This window comes from Heloderma suspectum, chromosome 2 (assembly GCF_057233095.1).
Source record: "Heloderma suspectum isolate Gila_16-S chromosome 2, 16-S_ref, whole genome shotgun sequence".
Taxonomy (NCBI): domain Eukaryota; kingdom Metazoa; phylum Chordata; class Lepidosauria; order Squamata; family Helodermatidae; genus Heloderma; species Heloderma suspectum.
Window position 1 is genome coordinate 300,507,129 of NC_139459.1, and position 13,042 is coordinate 300,520,170.

Consider the following 13,042-nt stretch of genomic DNA (forward strand, 5'->3'; position numbering starts at 1 on the left):
GCAGGCGAGGAGCATATTATTATTATTAATATTATTCTTCAACAACTTCAAAATGCTTTGATTATATATCAAGTATGCCATATTACATGCTAACAACTGACATTCGCATTACAAAAGAATAGAAAAATACATTAATATTTTTATACAGTAAAAATATTTTTATACATTCAGTCTTGTCGTGTTTCATTCTGAGTTCTACAAAATTAGTCATCCAGTTGGCAAAGCAGAGCAACCCCTCGTTTAATCCAGTGCTGGACTGGTTTATTGGTTAATAGCATTAATGCAATGACAAAGTTAGTAGAATGCCCAGTTGTTGAAAGGATTCCTTTACGCTCACTTGTCTTGTAGAGTGGACACACATAGGCATTTGATTTCTTTATGTCTTTTTTTTTTGCTTCAAGGAAAAAAGAAAAAATATTATGCAATAAGTTAAAAACATTGAGAATATTGTATTGTACAATGCTAAATAAAAAGGTGATTTTTATTCAGTGGTGCCTAATGAATTAAAACTCACTATTTTATTTTATTTAAAGAAATTAATAGACTACACTATAACACACCAGAGTCAGTTTGATCAAGAGGCAAAACTGAGAAGCAGCAACCATACATAGTGCATCTGTGGCTGGACTGTACTACTCTGTAGTTGGTAGGTTGGCAAGCAAACATTTGAATGCTACTTTATATAAAGTACTCGCACATACAAAATTAGCATGTCAGGGTGGAAGTCGTAGCATAGTTTTGACATGCTAGTTTTGAATGTATCAGGAGTTAGTTTTTTACATAATTAATTTTATTTGTGTGTGTACACATGCCCATCACCTTTCAACTCAGTAAGTTCTCAAACTGGTTAACAACAAGCAGAGACTAAACTTAAATGATAGCTAAAAATCTCTATGAGTTTACCCCAGATTTAGTCATACTTAGATTATACCCAATGAAATCTATGGGACAAGTTAGTGATGACTAACTTAAGTGCCACTGATTTCAACTGATCTGCTTTAAGTATGACTAAATCAGGAGTTAGCTCACTTAAAATAAACCAAGCCAACAGCAAAACAACAACAACCCACTCCCAATCTTTTGCAATCATTCATGCAAAAAGATTGGGAGAATATAATTGTCTTGATCAGGTGCCTAAAGACCAATAAGGGTGGTGCTGTATGAGTGTCCGTGGAGATATATCCCACAACTATGGTACCACCATAAAAAAGACTGTTGGTCACTTACCCATAAAAGAGATTGTAAAACATTACATCAGTTGGGTCTTATGCACCACCTAGTGGTCAAAAGTAAAATCGCTACTCCTATTCAGGGTGTGTTTCCACTAGGGATGGCTGAGAATTTCTCCCCGAAACTTTGGGGGGCCGAGTGCCAACGCATTCGGCCCCCCGAAATTGGTGGGGAAATTCTCCACCGGCCCCCCGCCCCCCCCGGGATGGGACTTACTGTGGCCGAATGTCCCTCTCAGCGGTGGGTCCCAGCGGCGTTTCGGCGGCGTTTCGTCAGGGGCGGGGGCAGCGGCTGGTCTCCTGACTGGCTGCCGCCGCCGCCTTTGCACCAGGATTTGACCATGTAGCTGTCTTAGAAATCAATGCAGCAGAGCATTGAGGAAAAAAGCTGCCAGTGTTGCAGCTGCTCTTGTAGAATGGGCAAAAATGTTGGTAGGCGGTGACAACTTCATGCAGGAATAGGCTAGGGAAATACACACCTTTAACCACCTACTCAGAGTGGCATTAGACACCTTCCATCCCAAGGAAGCAGGATGGACTGAAACAAACAGGGAATCTGACTGCTGAAAAGTTTCTATTCTGCTGATATAGGCCTCCAGGGCCCTCCTGACAACAAGGGAATGCCATTTCTTTTCTGAGGGGTGCATAGGGGAAGGACAAAAAGTGGGAAGAATTAGCTCTTGTTGACAATGAAAAGGAGACAGAACTTTAGGATGGAAAAAGGGGTTAGTACGGAGCACTACTCTATCTTTATGGAATACACATAGGTGTTTATCCACAGAGAGGGCATTAAGTTTGGAGATCCTTCTGGCTGATGTTATGGCCACCAAGAATAAAACTTTGAAAGAGGTCAGTTGGAGAGATATTGATTTCAGGGGCTCGAAGGGTGGCACCTGAAATGCTGAAAGCACCTTATGGAGATTCCAGGAAGGGAAACGATGTTGAACTGGAGGTGACTTTGAAAAAGCTCTGCACAGTAACTGTTGAAGAAAAGGATGAGAGCCCATGGATCTATCTGGTTTTTTGGACAAAAGATTAGATAGCCTGAAAGCCTGATGCTTAAGCATATCAGGCTTGAGGTCCATAGCCAAACCGTCTTGCAGAAATGCTGAAAGTTCTGAGATTCTGGCTTTTTGAGCCTCAAATCCTTTTCCTAGTATACCAAGTGGAGAAAATCTTCCATGTACTCTGGTAAATTCTGTGGGTAGATAGTCTCCTAGAGGCCAATATAATCTCAATTACCATGGGGGAGAGGTCTGTTTTGGCAAAATGTTTCTGTTCAATTTCCAGACATATCAATGAAGACATGCAAGCTTTGGGTGAAGGAGATGGGCTTGAGATAACAGGTCGTCCCACAGAAGCAGGGGCCAAGGAGGAGCCGCTGCCAGATTGATCAGGTTGGGAAACTAAGGTCTCTGTGGCCAAAAAAGGAAGCCACTAGAATAAGTCTCGCCTTTTCTTCCTTCACCTCCACAGAAACCTGGAGAGAAGAGGGAGCGGTGGAAAAGCGTATAGAAGCCCAGTTGGCCATGGAGAGGACAGGGTGTCCGTCATCTCCGTTACTGGCTTCTGATGCAAAATGAAACACCTGGACTCTCCTGAAACAGGAGACTATCTCTTCAAAGACTTCTGGGTGAAGCATCCATTCTCCTTGGTTTAGCTGTTTCCTGCTTAGCCAGTTGGCCTGAGTATTCTGTCCTGTGCTTAGGTATTCTACAGAGATGGATTCTCGGTGATGTTCTGCCCAAAGAAGGAGTCCACCTCAGCCTTGAGATCTGGAGACTTGATTCCTCCCTGATGGTTGATGCGTGCCTTTGGCTGTGACATTGTCCACCTAGATGAAGCCCAATCTGAGAGGAAGTACTTGCATGAAGTGCTGAACAACTAGCTTAGTCACCTGGAGTTCTAGTAGGCTGATAGGAAGCTGCAACTCCCCCAAGGGCCATGTTCTTTGAACCATCCTCCCCTTGCACAGAGCTCCCCAACCAGAAAAACTGGTGACTGATGTAGTCACTGTTTTGGGGGAAACCTGGAGGGAGACCACAAAGGCGCATCAATAAGCGGGACTTTAATTTGATCCATAATAAGCTGCTCTAAAACATAATGTTTTTTTTTAGCAATAGCAATGGATTTCTTGTGCTGCAAAGAGAATTCAACTCACAGAATCATAGAATCACAGAATCATAGAATAGTAGGGTTGGAAGGGGCCTACAAGGCCATGGAGTCCAACCCCTTGCTCAATGCAGGAATCCAAGTCAGAGCATCCCTGACACATGGCTGTCCAGCCTTGTCCTGAATGCCTCCAATGTGGGAGAGCCCACCACCTCCCTAGGTCATTGGTTCCATTGTTGTATTGCTCTAACAGTCAGGAAGTTTTTCCTGATGTTCAGCCAGAATCTGGCTTCCTGTAACTCGAGCCCATTATTCCGTGTCCTGCGCTCTGGGATGATCGAGAAGAGATCCTGGCCTTCCTCTCTGTGACAACCTTTCAAGGACTTGAAGAGCGCTATCCTATCCTCCCTCAGTCTTCTCTTCTCAAGGCTAAACATGCTCAGTTCTTTCAGTCTCTCCTCAGAGGGCTTTGTTTCCAGTCCCCTGATCATCCTCGTTGCCCTACTCTGAACCCTCTCCAGTTTGTCTGCATCCTTCTTAAAGAGTGGTGCCCAGAACTGGACACAGTACTCCAGATGAGGCCTAACCAGTGCTGAGTAGAGGGGAACTAGTACTTCCCAGGATTTGGAAGCTATGCTTCTATTAATGCAGCCCCAAAGAGCATTTGCCTTTTTTGCAGCCACATCACCTTGTTGGCTCATATTAAGCTTGTGATCCACAACAATTCCAAGATCCTTCTCACTTGTAGTGTTGTTGAGCCACGTATCCCCCATCTTATAACTGTGCATTTGGTTTCTTTTTCCTAGGTGAAGAACTTGCATTTATCCCTATTAAATGTCATTCTGTTGTTTTCTGCCCAGCGCTCCAGTCTATCAAGATCACTTTGAATTTGGTTTCTGTCTTCCAAAGTATTAGCTATCCCGCCCAATTTTGTGTCATCTGCAAATCTGATCAGCATTCCCTGCACCTCCTCCTCCAAGTCATTCATAAAAAGGTTGAAGAGCACTGGGCCCAGAACTGAGCTCTGCGGTACCCACTCGTTACCTCTCCCCAGTTTGAGAAGGTCCAATTGACAAGCATTCTTTGAGTCCGATTGTGTAGCCAGCTGTGGATCCACTGGATCATTGTTTCATCTAGTCCACTTTGAGCTAGTTTGCTCATCAGGATATCATGGGGCACTTTGTCAAAAGCTTTGCTGAAGGAAAAGAAGGAAAGGTGCTGCCTTTTTTTTTTCCCTTGTGCAAGCACCAAGTCATTACTGATCCATAAGGGACGCCATTTTTCCTCAGCGTTTTCCTGGCAGACTATAGCGGGGTGGTTTGCCATTGCCTTCCCCAGTCCTAACTACCTTTCCCCCAGCAAGCTGGGTACTCATTTTACCAACCTCGGAAGGATGGAGGGCTAAGTCAACCTGAGCCAGCTACCTGAAAACCAGCTTCTGCTGGGATTGAACTCAGGTCGTGGGGAGAGTTTCGGTTGCAATACTGCCGCCTACCACTCTGTGCCACACAAGGCTCTCCATCCTTCCGAGGTCGGTAAAATGAGTCGAAGTAAATTATGTCTACAGCATTCCCACAGTCCACAAGGAAGGTTACTTGATCAAAAAATGAGATCAGATTCGTCTGGCAGGATTTGTTCTTGACAAATCCATGTTGGCTTCGAGTAATCACTGCATTGTTTTCAAGGTGCTTACAGATGGATTGCTTTATCATCTGCTCCAGAATTTCCCCAGGGATTGATGTCAGACTGACTGGTCTGTAGTTCCCAGGTGCCTCCTTTTTACCCTTTTTGAAGATAGGGACAACATTAGCCCTCTTCCAGTCATCTGGCATGTCACCCATCCTCCATGATTTCCCAAAGAGAATAGACAGCGGTTCTGAGAGTTCTTCTGCCAGTTCCTTTATTGCTCTAGGATGCAGTTCATCTGGCCCTGGAGATTTGAACTCATTCAAAGTAATTAGGTGTTCCTTGACCATATGTCTATCGACCTCAAGCTGCAATCCTGCCCCTTCAGCTTGTACTTTGCCTTTGCCAGGGGGGTCATAGACCCTCTTTTGGGAGAAGACTGACTTCTAATCACTTCTGGGATAAGAGCAGGCAGCTTCACCACTTTGGTCTTGGGCTGAGGATCAGGATAGACAGCTGCCATCCTAGAAGTAGAGGGTTGAGGAGCTTCCTCTGAAGGAATCAATGGGAGTCCTGGAAAAGGTGATAGGATTCAGGCCCCCCGAGGTTGTACTCACCAGTCCACTCCAGGAAAATTAAGTCTGCATCATTCTCATCTGGGTTAGGAGAGTCCAGATTTGGGTTGGACATTTTCTTTTTTAACTTCCTCCCAGGCACATCATGAGGATCTGGAGATATATGAACCCTGTCTTGAGTTGGAGCTGAAGGAGCCTGCTGTGACATTAGGAGAGAGCCAGAGGGCTGCACAGCATTTGTAGATGTAAGTGACACAGAAAGGGTTAAAGGCTGAGAATGAACCAAGGCATCCTTAGCCAGGTCAGCTAATAAAGCCTCCTTCAAGTGCTATAGCAGAGAAGGTAGAATTTCCAGAGAAACTGAATCCCCCCAGATTGCAGCCTAATTGTAGGAGATTGACAGGTGTTTGGCGGGAAAAAGCAGTGGGCTGGAGGATGATGCCCCTGTTCCCACAGGACAGTCCGTGAACCCCTGGAACTCCTCCAGGAAAGATTGCACCGGAAACAGACTGCCCGAATTCCCTGCCGAGTCTTCCTCTCTGTCATCAGAGAGATCTTCATCTGCCCTAAGGCTCCTTCTGGCCAACTGCCTGGGAGACGGTGTAGCAAAAGCTGGGCTCCTGCATAAGGCCATGCTCCCCCCTCTTTGTCCTCCTCTTCTTCTTCCTCCTCCTCCCAAACTCCCAACATCCATACCACCCAGGGCTATGTCATTGCAGGCACTCGATCTTGCTCTGAGCCTTGCTGAGGAAAACTCCCAAAGGTGGAGAAAAGGGAGCTCCGGATGCAACAGAAAGGCTTGCTTTTTCATAAGCTGTAGATGGACAAGCCACTTCAGTGCAAATGGGAGGAGGGTCAGTAATGGCTGCCATTATTGCCTTTCTGTTGCTCACAGAGGCCACATGGAGGTAGCTTGTGAAGAGCCTGAGGAGACTGCCGGGCGAGGTTTATGAGGAGATTTGTGGGCAGAAACAGACTTTCCTTTTGCTTTCCCCATAGAAAGTGGCAGAGCCGAAGGCATAAGGGGGAAAAGGCTGGCCAAATTGGAGGGGTGGTGATTGTTGGAGATGATGATGAAAGTATCTGACAAGAGCGGAGAAGCTCTGGTGGTGGTGGTGGTTGTTTACTATTTTCCCTAAAAGGAAAAAAGGTTGGGAAGGAAAGAAAAGAGAACAGGCAATAACACAGAGACATACAAAAGTTAGGGGAAAAATGGAAAAAACAAGCCTGAGTCAGAAGAATGCAGAGAGGTGAATCCGTGACCACTTCAGTGAGGCAAAATAGCAAAACTGAGCTTCAAAGGCTGGAAAGACAGTTAAAAGACTTAATTGGAACAGTGATTTTGCCTTTGACCACTAGGTGGTACATAAGACCCACCTGACGAGCAAAAAGACCCAGTTGCCATCTACCTAACCTGTGAAAGCAAGGGCCATCTGAAGCAGTGCCTCTGAAGATGATCTAAGACAGGAGTGGGAAACGTCTGAGGATTGGGGATATGCATTGTCCTCCCAAATCCACCAGGGGCTGCACCCCACACCTACCAAATTTGCCACTGCCATCAAATTCTTAGATTCTAAGAGAATGGGTAGGTTCTTATGGGAGCAAATGATCCTTCATGTATTTTGAAGCTGTTTATAGAGCTTCATAGGACAAATGCAGCACCCTGATTAGTGCCTAGAAACAACCTGGAAGCCAGTCTGCTGTTGTGTGTGTGTGTGTGTGTGTTTTAACACAAATGACATATGTTCTGATCAATAAATCCTGGTCTACTGTCAAAGATCCACTTTACTTACTTGGTTTTATCCAAATGATTGGCATCACGTCAAAGAGTATTTTAGGGTGTTGTTCACTTAGGAGTCCCCTAGTGAAAGAAATGAAGAAATGGTGAAAAACAATCTTAAAATAACACACGCAACATTGAAATAGATATTGAACTATCATGAATCTGAACTTTCATCACAAATTAAAAACAAGTATTCCAATATAAAGTTCTATGTGTGCTTTAATGTGCTAATGAAGCTCCCCTATTAAATTTGATGGATCTGCACAAACAATTAATAGGAAAAGCATACCAGCTGGGAAAGTTCCAGGTGGTGTTTAGTTCAGGTTAATGTCTCCATAAAGTGAGACTTTAAAGTAACTTAAAATGATGAGTTGCTATGGTAATATGCTGTGTACGTACCACTGTTGATGGGAATGTTTGTCTAGTAGTCCCTTATTTCAAGCAGAAATTCATTTTTTAAATCAACTGAGCAAACAATACATCTGATTATATTTTTATAAATAAAAAACTTAATCAGATGTATAGTTCTGATGACCAGAGCAAAGTAATACATTCCTATTGCTTTTACATTTAATTTGTTAGAAAAAAAGAACATTATTGTAATAATAAAATCTGATTTCAATATTAAAATATGAATGTCAAAATACTGAAACGTTCAATGCAGGGAATTGGGTGGGGAAGCAGTTTAACAAGTTCATATTTTCTGAAGTACTGACTTTGCTCTGTCCCAGCGAGCCCCGTCTAAAAATAATCCATGGATATAAACACCATCCTCTGGAGCAACATTTGAAGTGTCCTTGGGGATAACCTGAATGAAATGGAAAGACCAATAATTTTTCAATGCAGTTTTGCTTCATACCTCAGTCTTTAGTATACAAGACCTGACCCGTCAAGAGTATGAGGATCTCTCTGTTTAATAGATGATCAGTGCTGTCAGCTTTGACAGAATTCTCTTCCCAACAGATATGCAAACAGGAAACGTTTAATTAATACTGGGGAGGACCTTTGCTGAATAATCTAAAATATATCTAAAATTATTTCTAGGTCACCTTTAAGGGTGGAACCCACTCAGTAATAACTAATAAGACTTACTTCTGAGTAAACAAAATAGAAGAATACTGGCCAGAGGCAATGGCACTGCAGGATAACACAGCACTATATTAAGTGTTGTGTCGAGCACTATATTAAGCACTTTGTTTTAGTTCCTCTTCCAGCTAATTATGGATAAGCAATGCCTCAGAAGCACTCAGGTATCTAGTGTGGAAGCAAGCATAATTGCATTTGAAAGTCCCCTTAGTCTCACTAGTAGTTTGCTATGTGACATGGAGGCTGAGAAATCTACAGTGGTGAGAAAAAGTTTGTGAATCCTTTACCATGATAGCCTTCGTGAATCAAAACCAGTCCTTTCTAAATTTCCAATAGGCTTTATATTAACCAATTCTGTGTCTTGTGAAATAAACCGTTGTATAAATTAGGCAAACAATGAGTATGTAGGAGTCAGGGTATGTGCAAAAATAAGTGAACCCCTGGTTGCATCATCCCAATTAAATAATTAGAATCAGGTGTTTAAGTAATTAGGTAGATCTTCAGGGGTGAATTTGGGAGGCCCCACCCTATGAAAGGATCAAAAACTTTGTGAGTTTGGTCTTCACAATACAGCTGTGTGGAAATTTGTCACACCATGATCAAAAGACATCTCTGAGGACCTCAGAAAAGCAATTATTGCTGCTCATCAGTCTAGAAAGGGTTACAAACCATTTCTCAGGATTTGGGGCTTCACCAATCCACTGTCAGACAGATAGTCTACAAATGGAGAGGGCTCAAGACCACAGTCACTCTACCCAGGAGCGGTTGTCCTACCAAAATCTCTCCAAGAACAAATTGGCACATCACCGAGGAAGTCAAAAAGAACCCCAGAGTAACGTCCAAAGATCTGCAGGCCACTCTTGCTTTGGCTAATGTGAGTGTTCATGACTCAACGATCAGGAAAGACTGCTAAAGTTTGCTAAAGATCACATAGATGATCCCCAAGACTTCTGGAACAATGTACTCTGGACAGATAAGTCCAAGGTAGAACTTTTTGGTCTCAGTGAGAAATGTTATATTTGGCAAAAAAACAAACACTGAGTTCAAACAGAAGAACCTCATCTCAACCGTCAAGCATGGTGGTGGTAATGTGATGGTTTGGGCCTGCCTTGCTGCCTCAGGACCTGGAAGGCTTGTCATCATTGACACAACTATGAATTCCGCAGTGTGTTAGACGATTCTAGAAGAGAATGTCAGGCCAGCCGTCTGTGAGCTGAAGGTGATCCAAAAGTGGGTCATGTATCATGACAATGATCCTAAACATACAAGCAGATCTTCAAAAGAATGGCTGCGAAAGAAGAAATTCTGTGTTTTCAGAATGGCCTAGTCAAAGTCCGGACCTAAACCCCATTGAAATGTTGTGGCAGGACCTGAAGCGAGCTGTTCATGCAAGGAAGCCCTCAAATGTCACAGAGTAGAAGCAGTTCTGTAAGAAGGAATGGGCCAAAACTCCTCAAAACTGATGTGACAGACTGACCAACAGTTACCAGAAACACTTACTTGAAGTTATTGCTGCTCAAGGGGGTGCCAGCAGGTACTGAATCTAAAGGTTCACATACTTTTTCACACATGGATATTGAATGCTGAATCAGTTGTGGATAAATAAATGTTGAAAAACCATCATATTTGTGTGTCATTTGTTTACTCAGGTTATCTGTTGTTCTTTATCTAGGATTATGGGGTTAGATTAAGATCTAATAACATTTTAAGTTGGAAATATGTGGTAATCCTAAGAGGTTCACAAACTTTTTCTTGCCACTGTATGGCCAAGGTCCCTTTGGGCAACAGAACTAGTTGTGCCATTCTTTAGATCCCTATCAGAGTTAGCAGACTATGCCACTATATTATCAGTCAAGAGTTTGATCCCACATCAAAACAGATGCAGGTACAAAACTCTATAAATGAACACAGTAATCTACTAGAACATTCTGCTAGCACATCCATTTCTAATTTGTAAAGTGTAGCCTTTGCAATGTAGTTATACCTGAAATTCATATCCCAGTAGATCAATAGGGACAGTATACTTCCGGGCATAGTTCTGCATCGCTCCAGTTAAAAAAGCTTGTGTAAAAAAGAACCCTGACAGCCAAAACACACAGGGCTTTCCAGAGTCATACCAATCCTTGGAAGAGGAATAGAAGAATATATTTTAAAATGCTAGCTATAGATTAATCATATTTTACAAAATCATATTAACAAATTCTGCCAGTAAAAAGCTCATTTACAGACAAGATTCCCAAGACAGGCCTGTAAGGCCCCAGGCCTGTAAGCAAGCTAACAGTAGTTGAGAGAGGCTTAGAGATCCATAATGCTCTCTGTTTTGGTTCAATATTAAGTGCAATTTCCTTGCAAGGGGGCTCCTTGGCTTTGTAAGATGAGTCAAAGGTCGATATGGCCACCTCAGCACATTCCATGCTAATGAGCTCTGGTATCATTTATCTTATCAGAGTCTCAGATGTGTCTGGGAAGTGGAGCTCTGTTTGTCTTAAAGCTACAGATGTCTCTGCTGGGAACCAAGCACAATTAGGCTATGCTGAGAAAGTTGCAGATGAACTCTAATTAACTCTTGTCGCTGTCATGCTGCCTCACTGCTAACATGTATGGTATAAAACCCATCTTGCACCATAGTTCTTTGTTCAGAGAAGCTGTCTGATCCAACCACTGGGTCCACCTGTGTGCTGTAAGTATTCAATAAGGTCTCCTTGTAAGTAAACCTGGATCTGGCTTATAACTTCCTTGGCACCTCCAAACCTTAGCAGCCCATGGCTGAGGCATACAAGGTCCCAAGACATGGTCTGAAGACACATGAGGCAGCCACCTTGCTAAAGCTAAGCAGGTTTGGGTCTGGTCAGTGCTTGGAGGGGAGACTGCCTGGGAACTATATGTAGCCACCTTGAGTTCCACAATGGAAGAAAGGTGGGATATAAGTAATAATAATAACAACAACAACTACTCTAAGATAAATTCCAAAAATTATGATTTATTATTAATCTAATTCATTAAAAGTTTAAAATAATGTGTAATTCTTGCTGTTTTACCTGTAAAAAATTCAGCCTAGCCAGGAAATCAAGGATATAACTGCCCAGTGGTTTCAAACTTGGATATGAACGCTTAGCCCAGTTCTCTGCAACCTTTCCAATAAGGAGACTGGCACAAAGGGCTTCCAGCTCAGAATCCATCACAACCAATCCTTTAATGGCTTTCTTCAAATTCACCAAAGTTGTACGTATGGTTCGTATTAAACTACATGTGCAATAAAAGGCAGAGAGACTAAAAATGACAAAATTTAGATGTCCTGCAAATGGTACTAACTGCTAATTTCAAAAATGACACCACAATGTTATGATGGCTAGAAAACAAGTGTAATTCAAATGATCCCAGTGTAGAATTAGGAGAATGAATAAAATCCATATGAGATTAATGCCTACCAAGAAAAATAAAACAGAACGCCCAAAACTATAAATAAGGTTAACAAAGCCCTTACTTGTTAAAGCGCTCCATTTCTTGTACCAGCACAGTATTCATACTTTCTTCATATCTCACAGGATACTTAAGGAGTGCAGCTTCGATATCATAATCACTTGGAAGCTAGAAATGTTGACATACTTGTTTGCATTTTGACCAATATAAGTCAGTTTTAATTACTTCTATGGTAACATAATAAACTTAAAACTCATGGTGAATGATGGTGATATCAGTTGCATTCAAACTGCCAGACAAATCACTATCACCTAGATTTATTTATTTAATTTTTATAAAAATTATATAATTTTACGCATCACTCAGGGTGGCTAACAAGAATTAAAACTAATCATAAAGTACAATAAACTTTCAAAAACAACAATATAATAAAAACAGATTCATCAGATAAAAACAAAGACCTGATAAAATGTACACATCTGAGAGAAGAATCATAGAATAGTAGGGTTGGAAGGGGCGTACAAGGCCATTGAGTCAACCCCCTGCTCAATGCAGGAATCCAAGTCAGAGCATCCCTGACAGATGGCTGTCCAGCTTCATCTTGAATGCCTCCAGTACATGACTAAACAAGAAGATATTTGCTATGTGATGTAACACTCTAAAAAGAGTGCCAACCAAGCATGCAGGGCAGAAAATCCCACAATTTAGGTGCAGCCACAGAGAAGGCCCCTTCTCTTGTCCCCATCAAGTGCGCCATGGCTGGGACATAGAAAAAGGCCTCTCTGTCAGTTCTTAGGGCTCGGCAGCTTGGTACAGCAGGAGGCGGTTCCTTATGCATCTTGGCCTTAAGCCATTTAGGGCTTTAAAGGTAACTACCAACACTGGTTCCAAGTATCTAGAACATGAGTCCTACTGTGCCTGTGTGTGGGTGAAACCCAGGGCTGGCCCAAGACATTTTGCTGCCTGAGGCCCATACTCATTTCATGTACAAAAGCCTACTGGACTGGCAGTTGAATAATTCTTCAATACTGGTAATGGGACAGCATCCTGAAGGCAGCAGTCTAGCTTGGGGTGGGGTGGGGTGGGGGCAGGGCAGTGCAGGGCAGGGCAGGCTGCATGATCCACAGCAATCTCCAACACCTTGCTGTCACCTCCCAGCATCTGCCACCTGAGGCAACCACCTCACTTTGCTTAACGGTAGGGCCAGCCCT

The 13,042-nt window shown here is 42.8% G+C and overlaps 1 protein-coding gene across 1 annotated transcript in view; it reads right to left on the reverse strand.

Moving 5' to 3' along the window:
* The window catches only part of DNAH12 (dynein axonemal heavy chain 12), a 181,808-nt gene continuing 168,766 nt past the window's right edge, over positions 1–13,042 (reverse strand). The window contains exons 69-74 of the mRNA XM_084840071.1: positions 11,896–11,999; positions 11,450–11,654; positions 10,396–10,533; positions 8,042–8,133; positions 7,336–7,403; positions 1–394 (exon numbers count right to left, since the gene is read on the reverse strand). Of these exons, the coding sequence (XP_084696197.1) occupies positions 204–394; positions 7,336–7,403; positions 8,042–8,133; positions 10,396–10,533; positions 11,450–11,654; positions 11,896–11,999 (798 nt within the window). The 3' untranslated portion in view covers positions 1–203. The remainder of the gene's footprint in view (positions 395–7,335; positions 7,404–8,041; positions 8,134–10,395; positions 10,534–11,449; positions 11,655–11,895; positions 12,000–13,042) is intronic.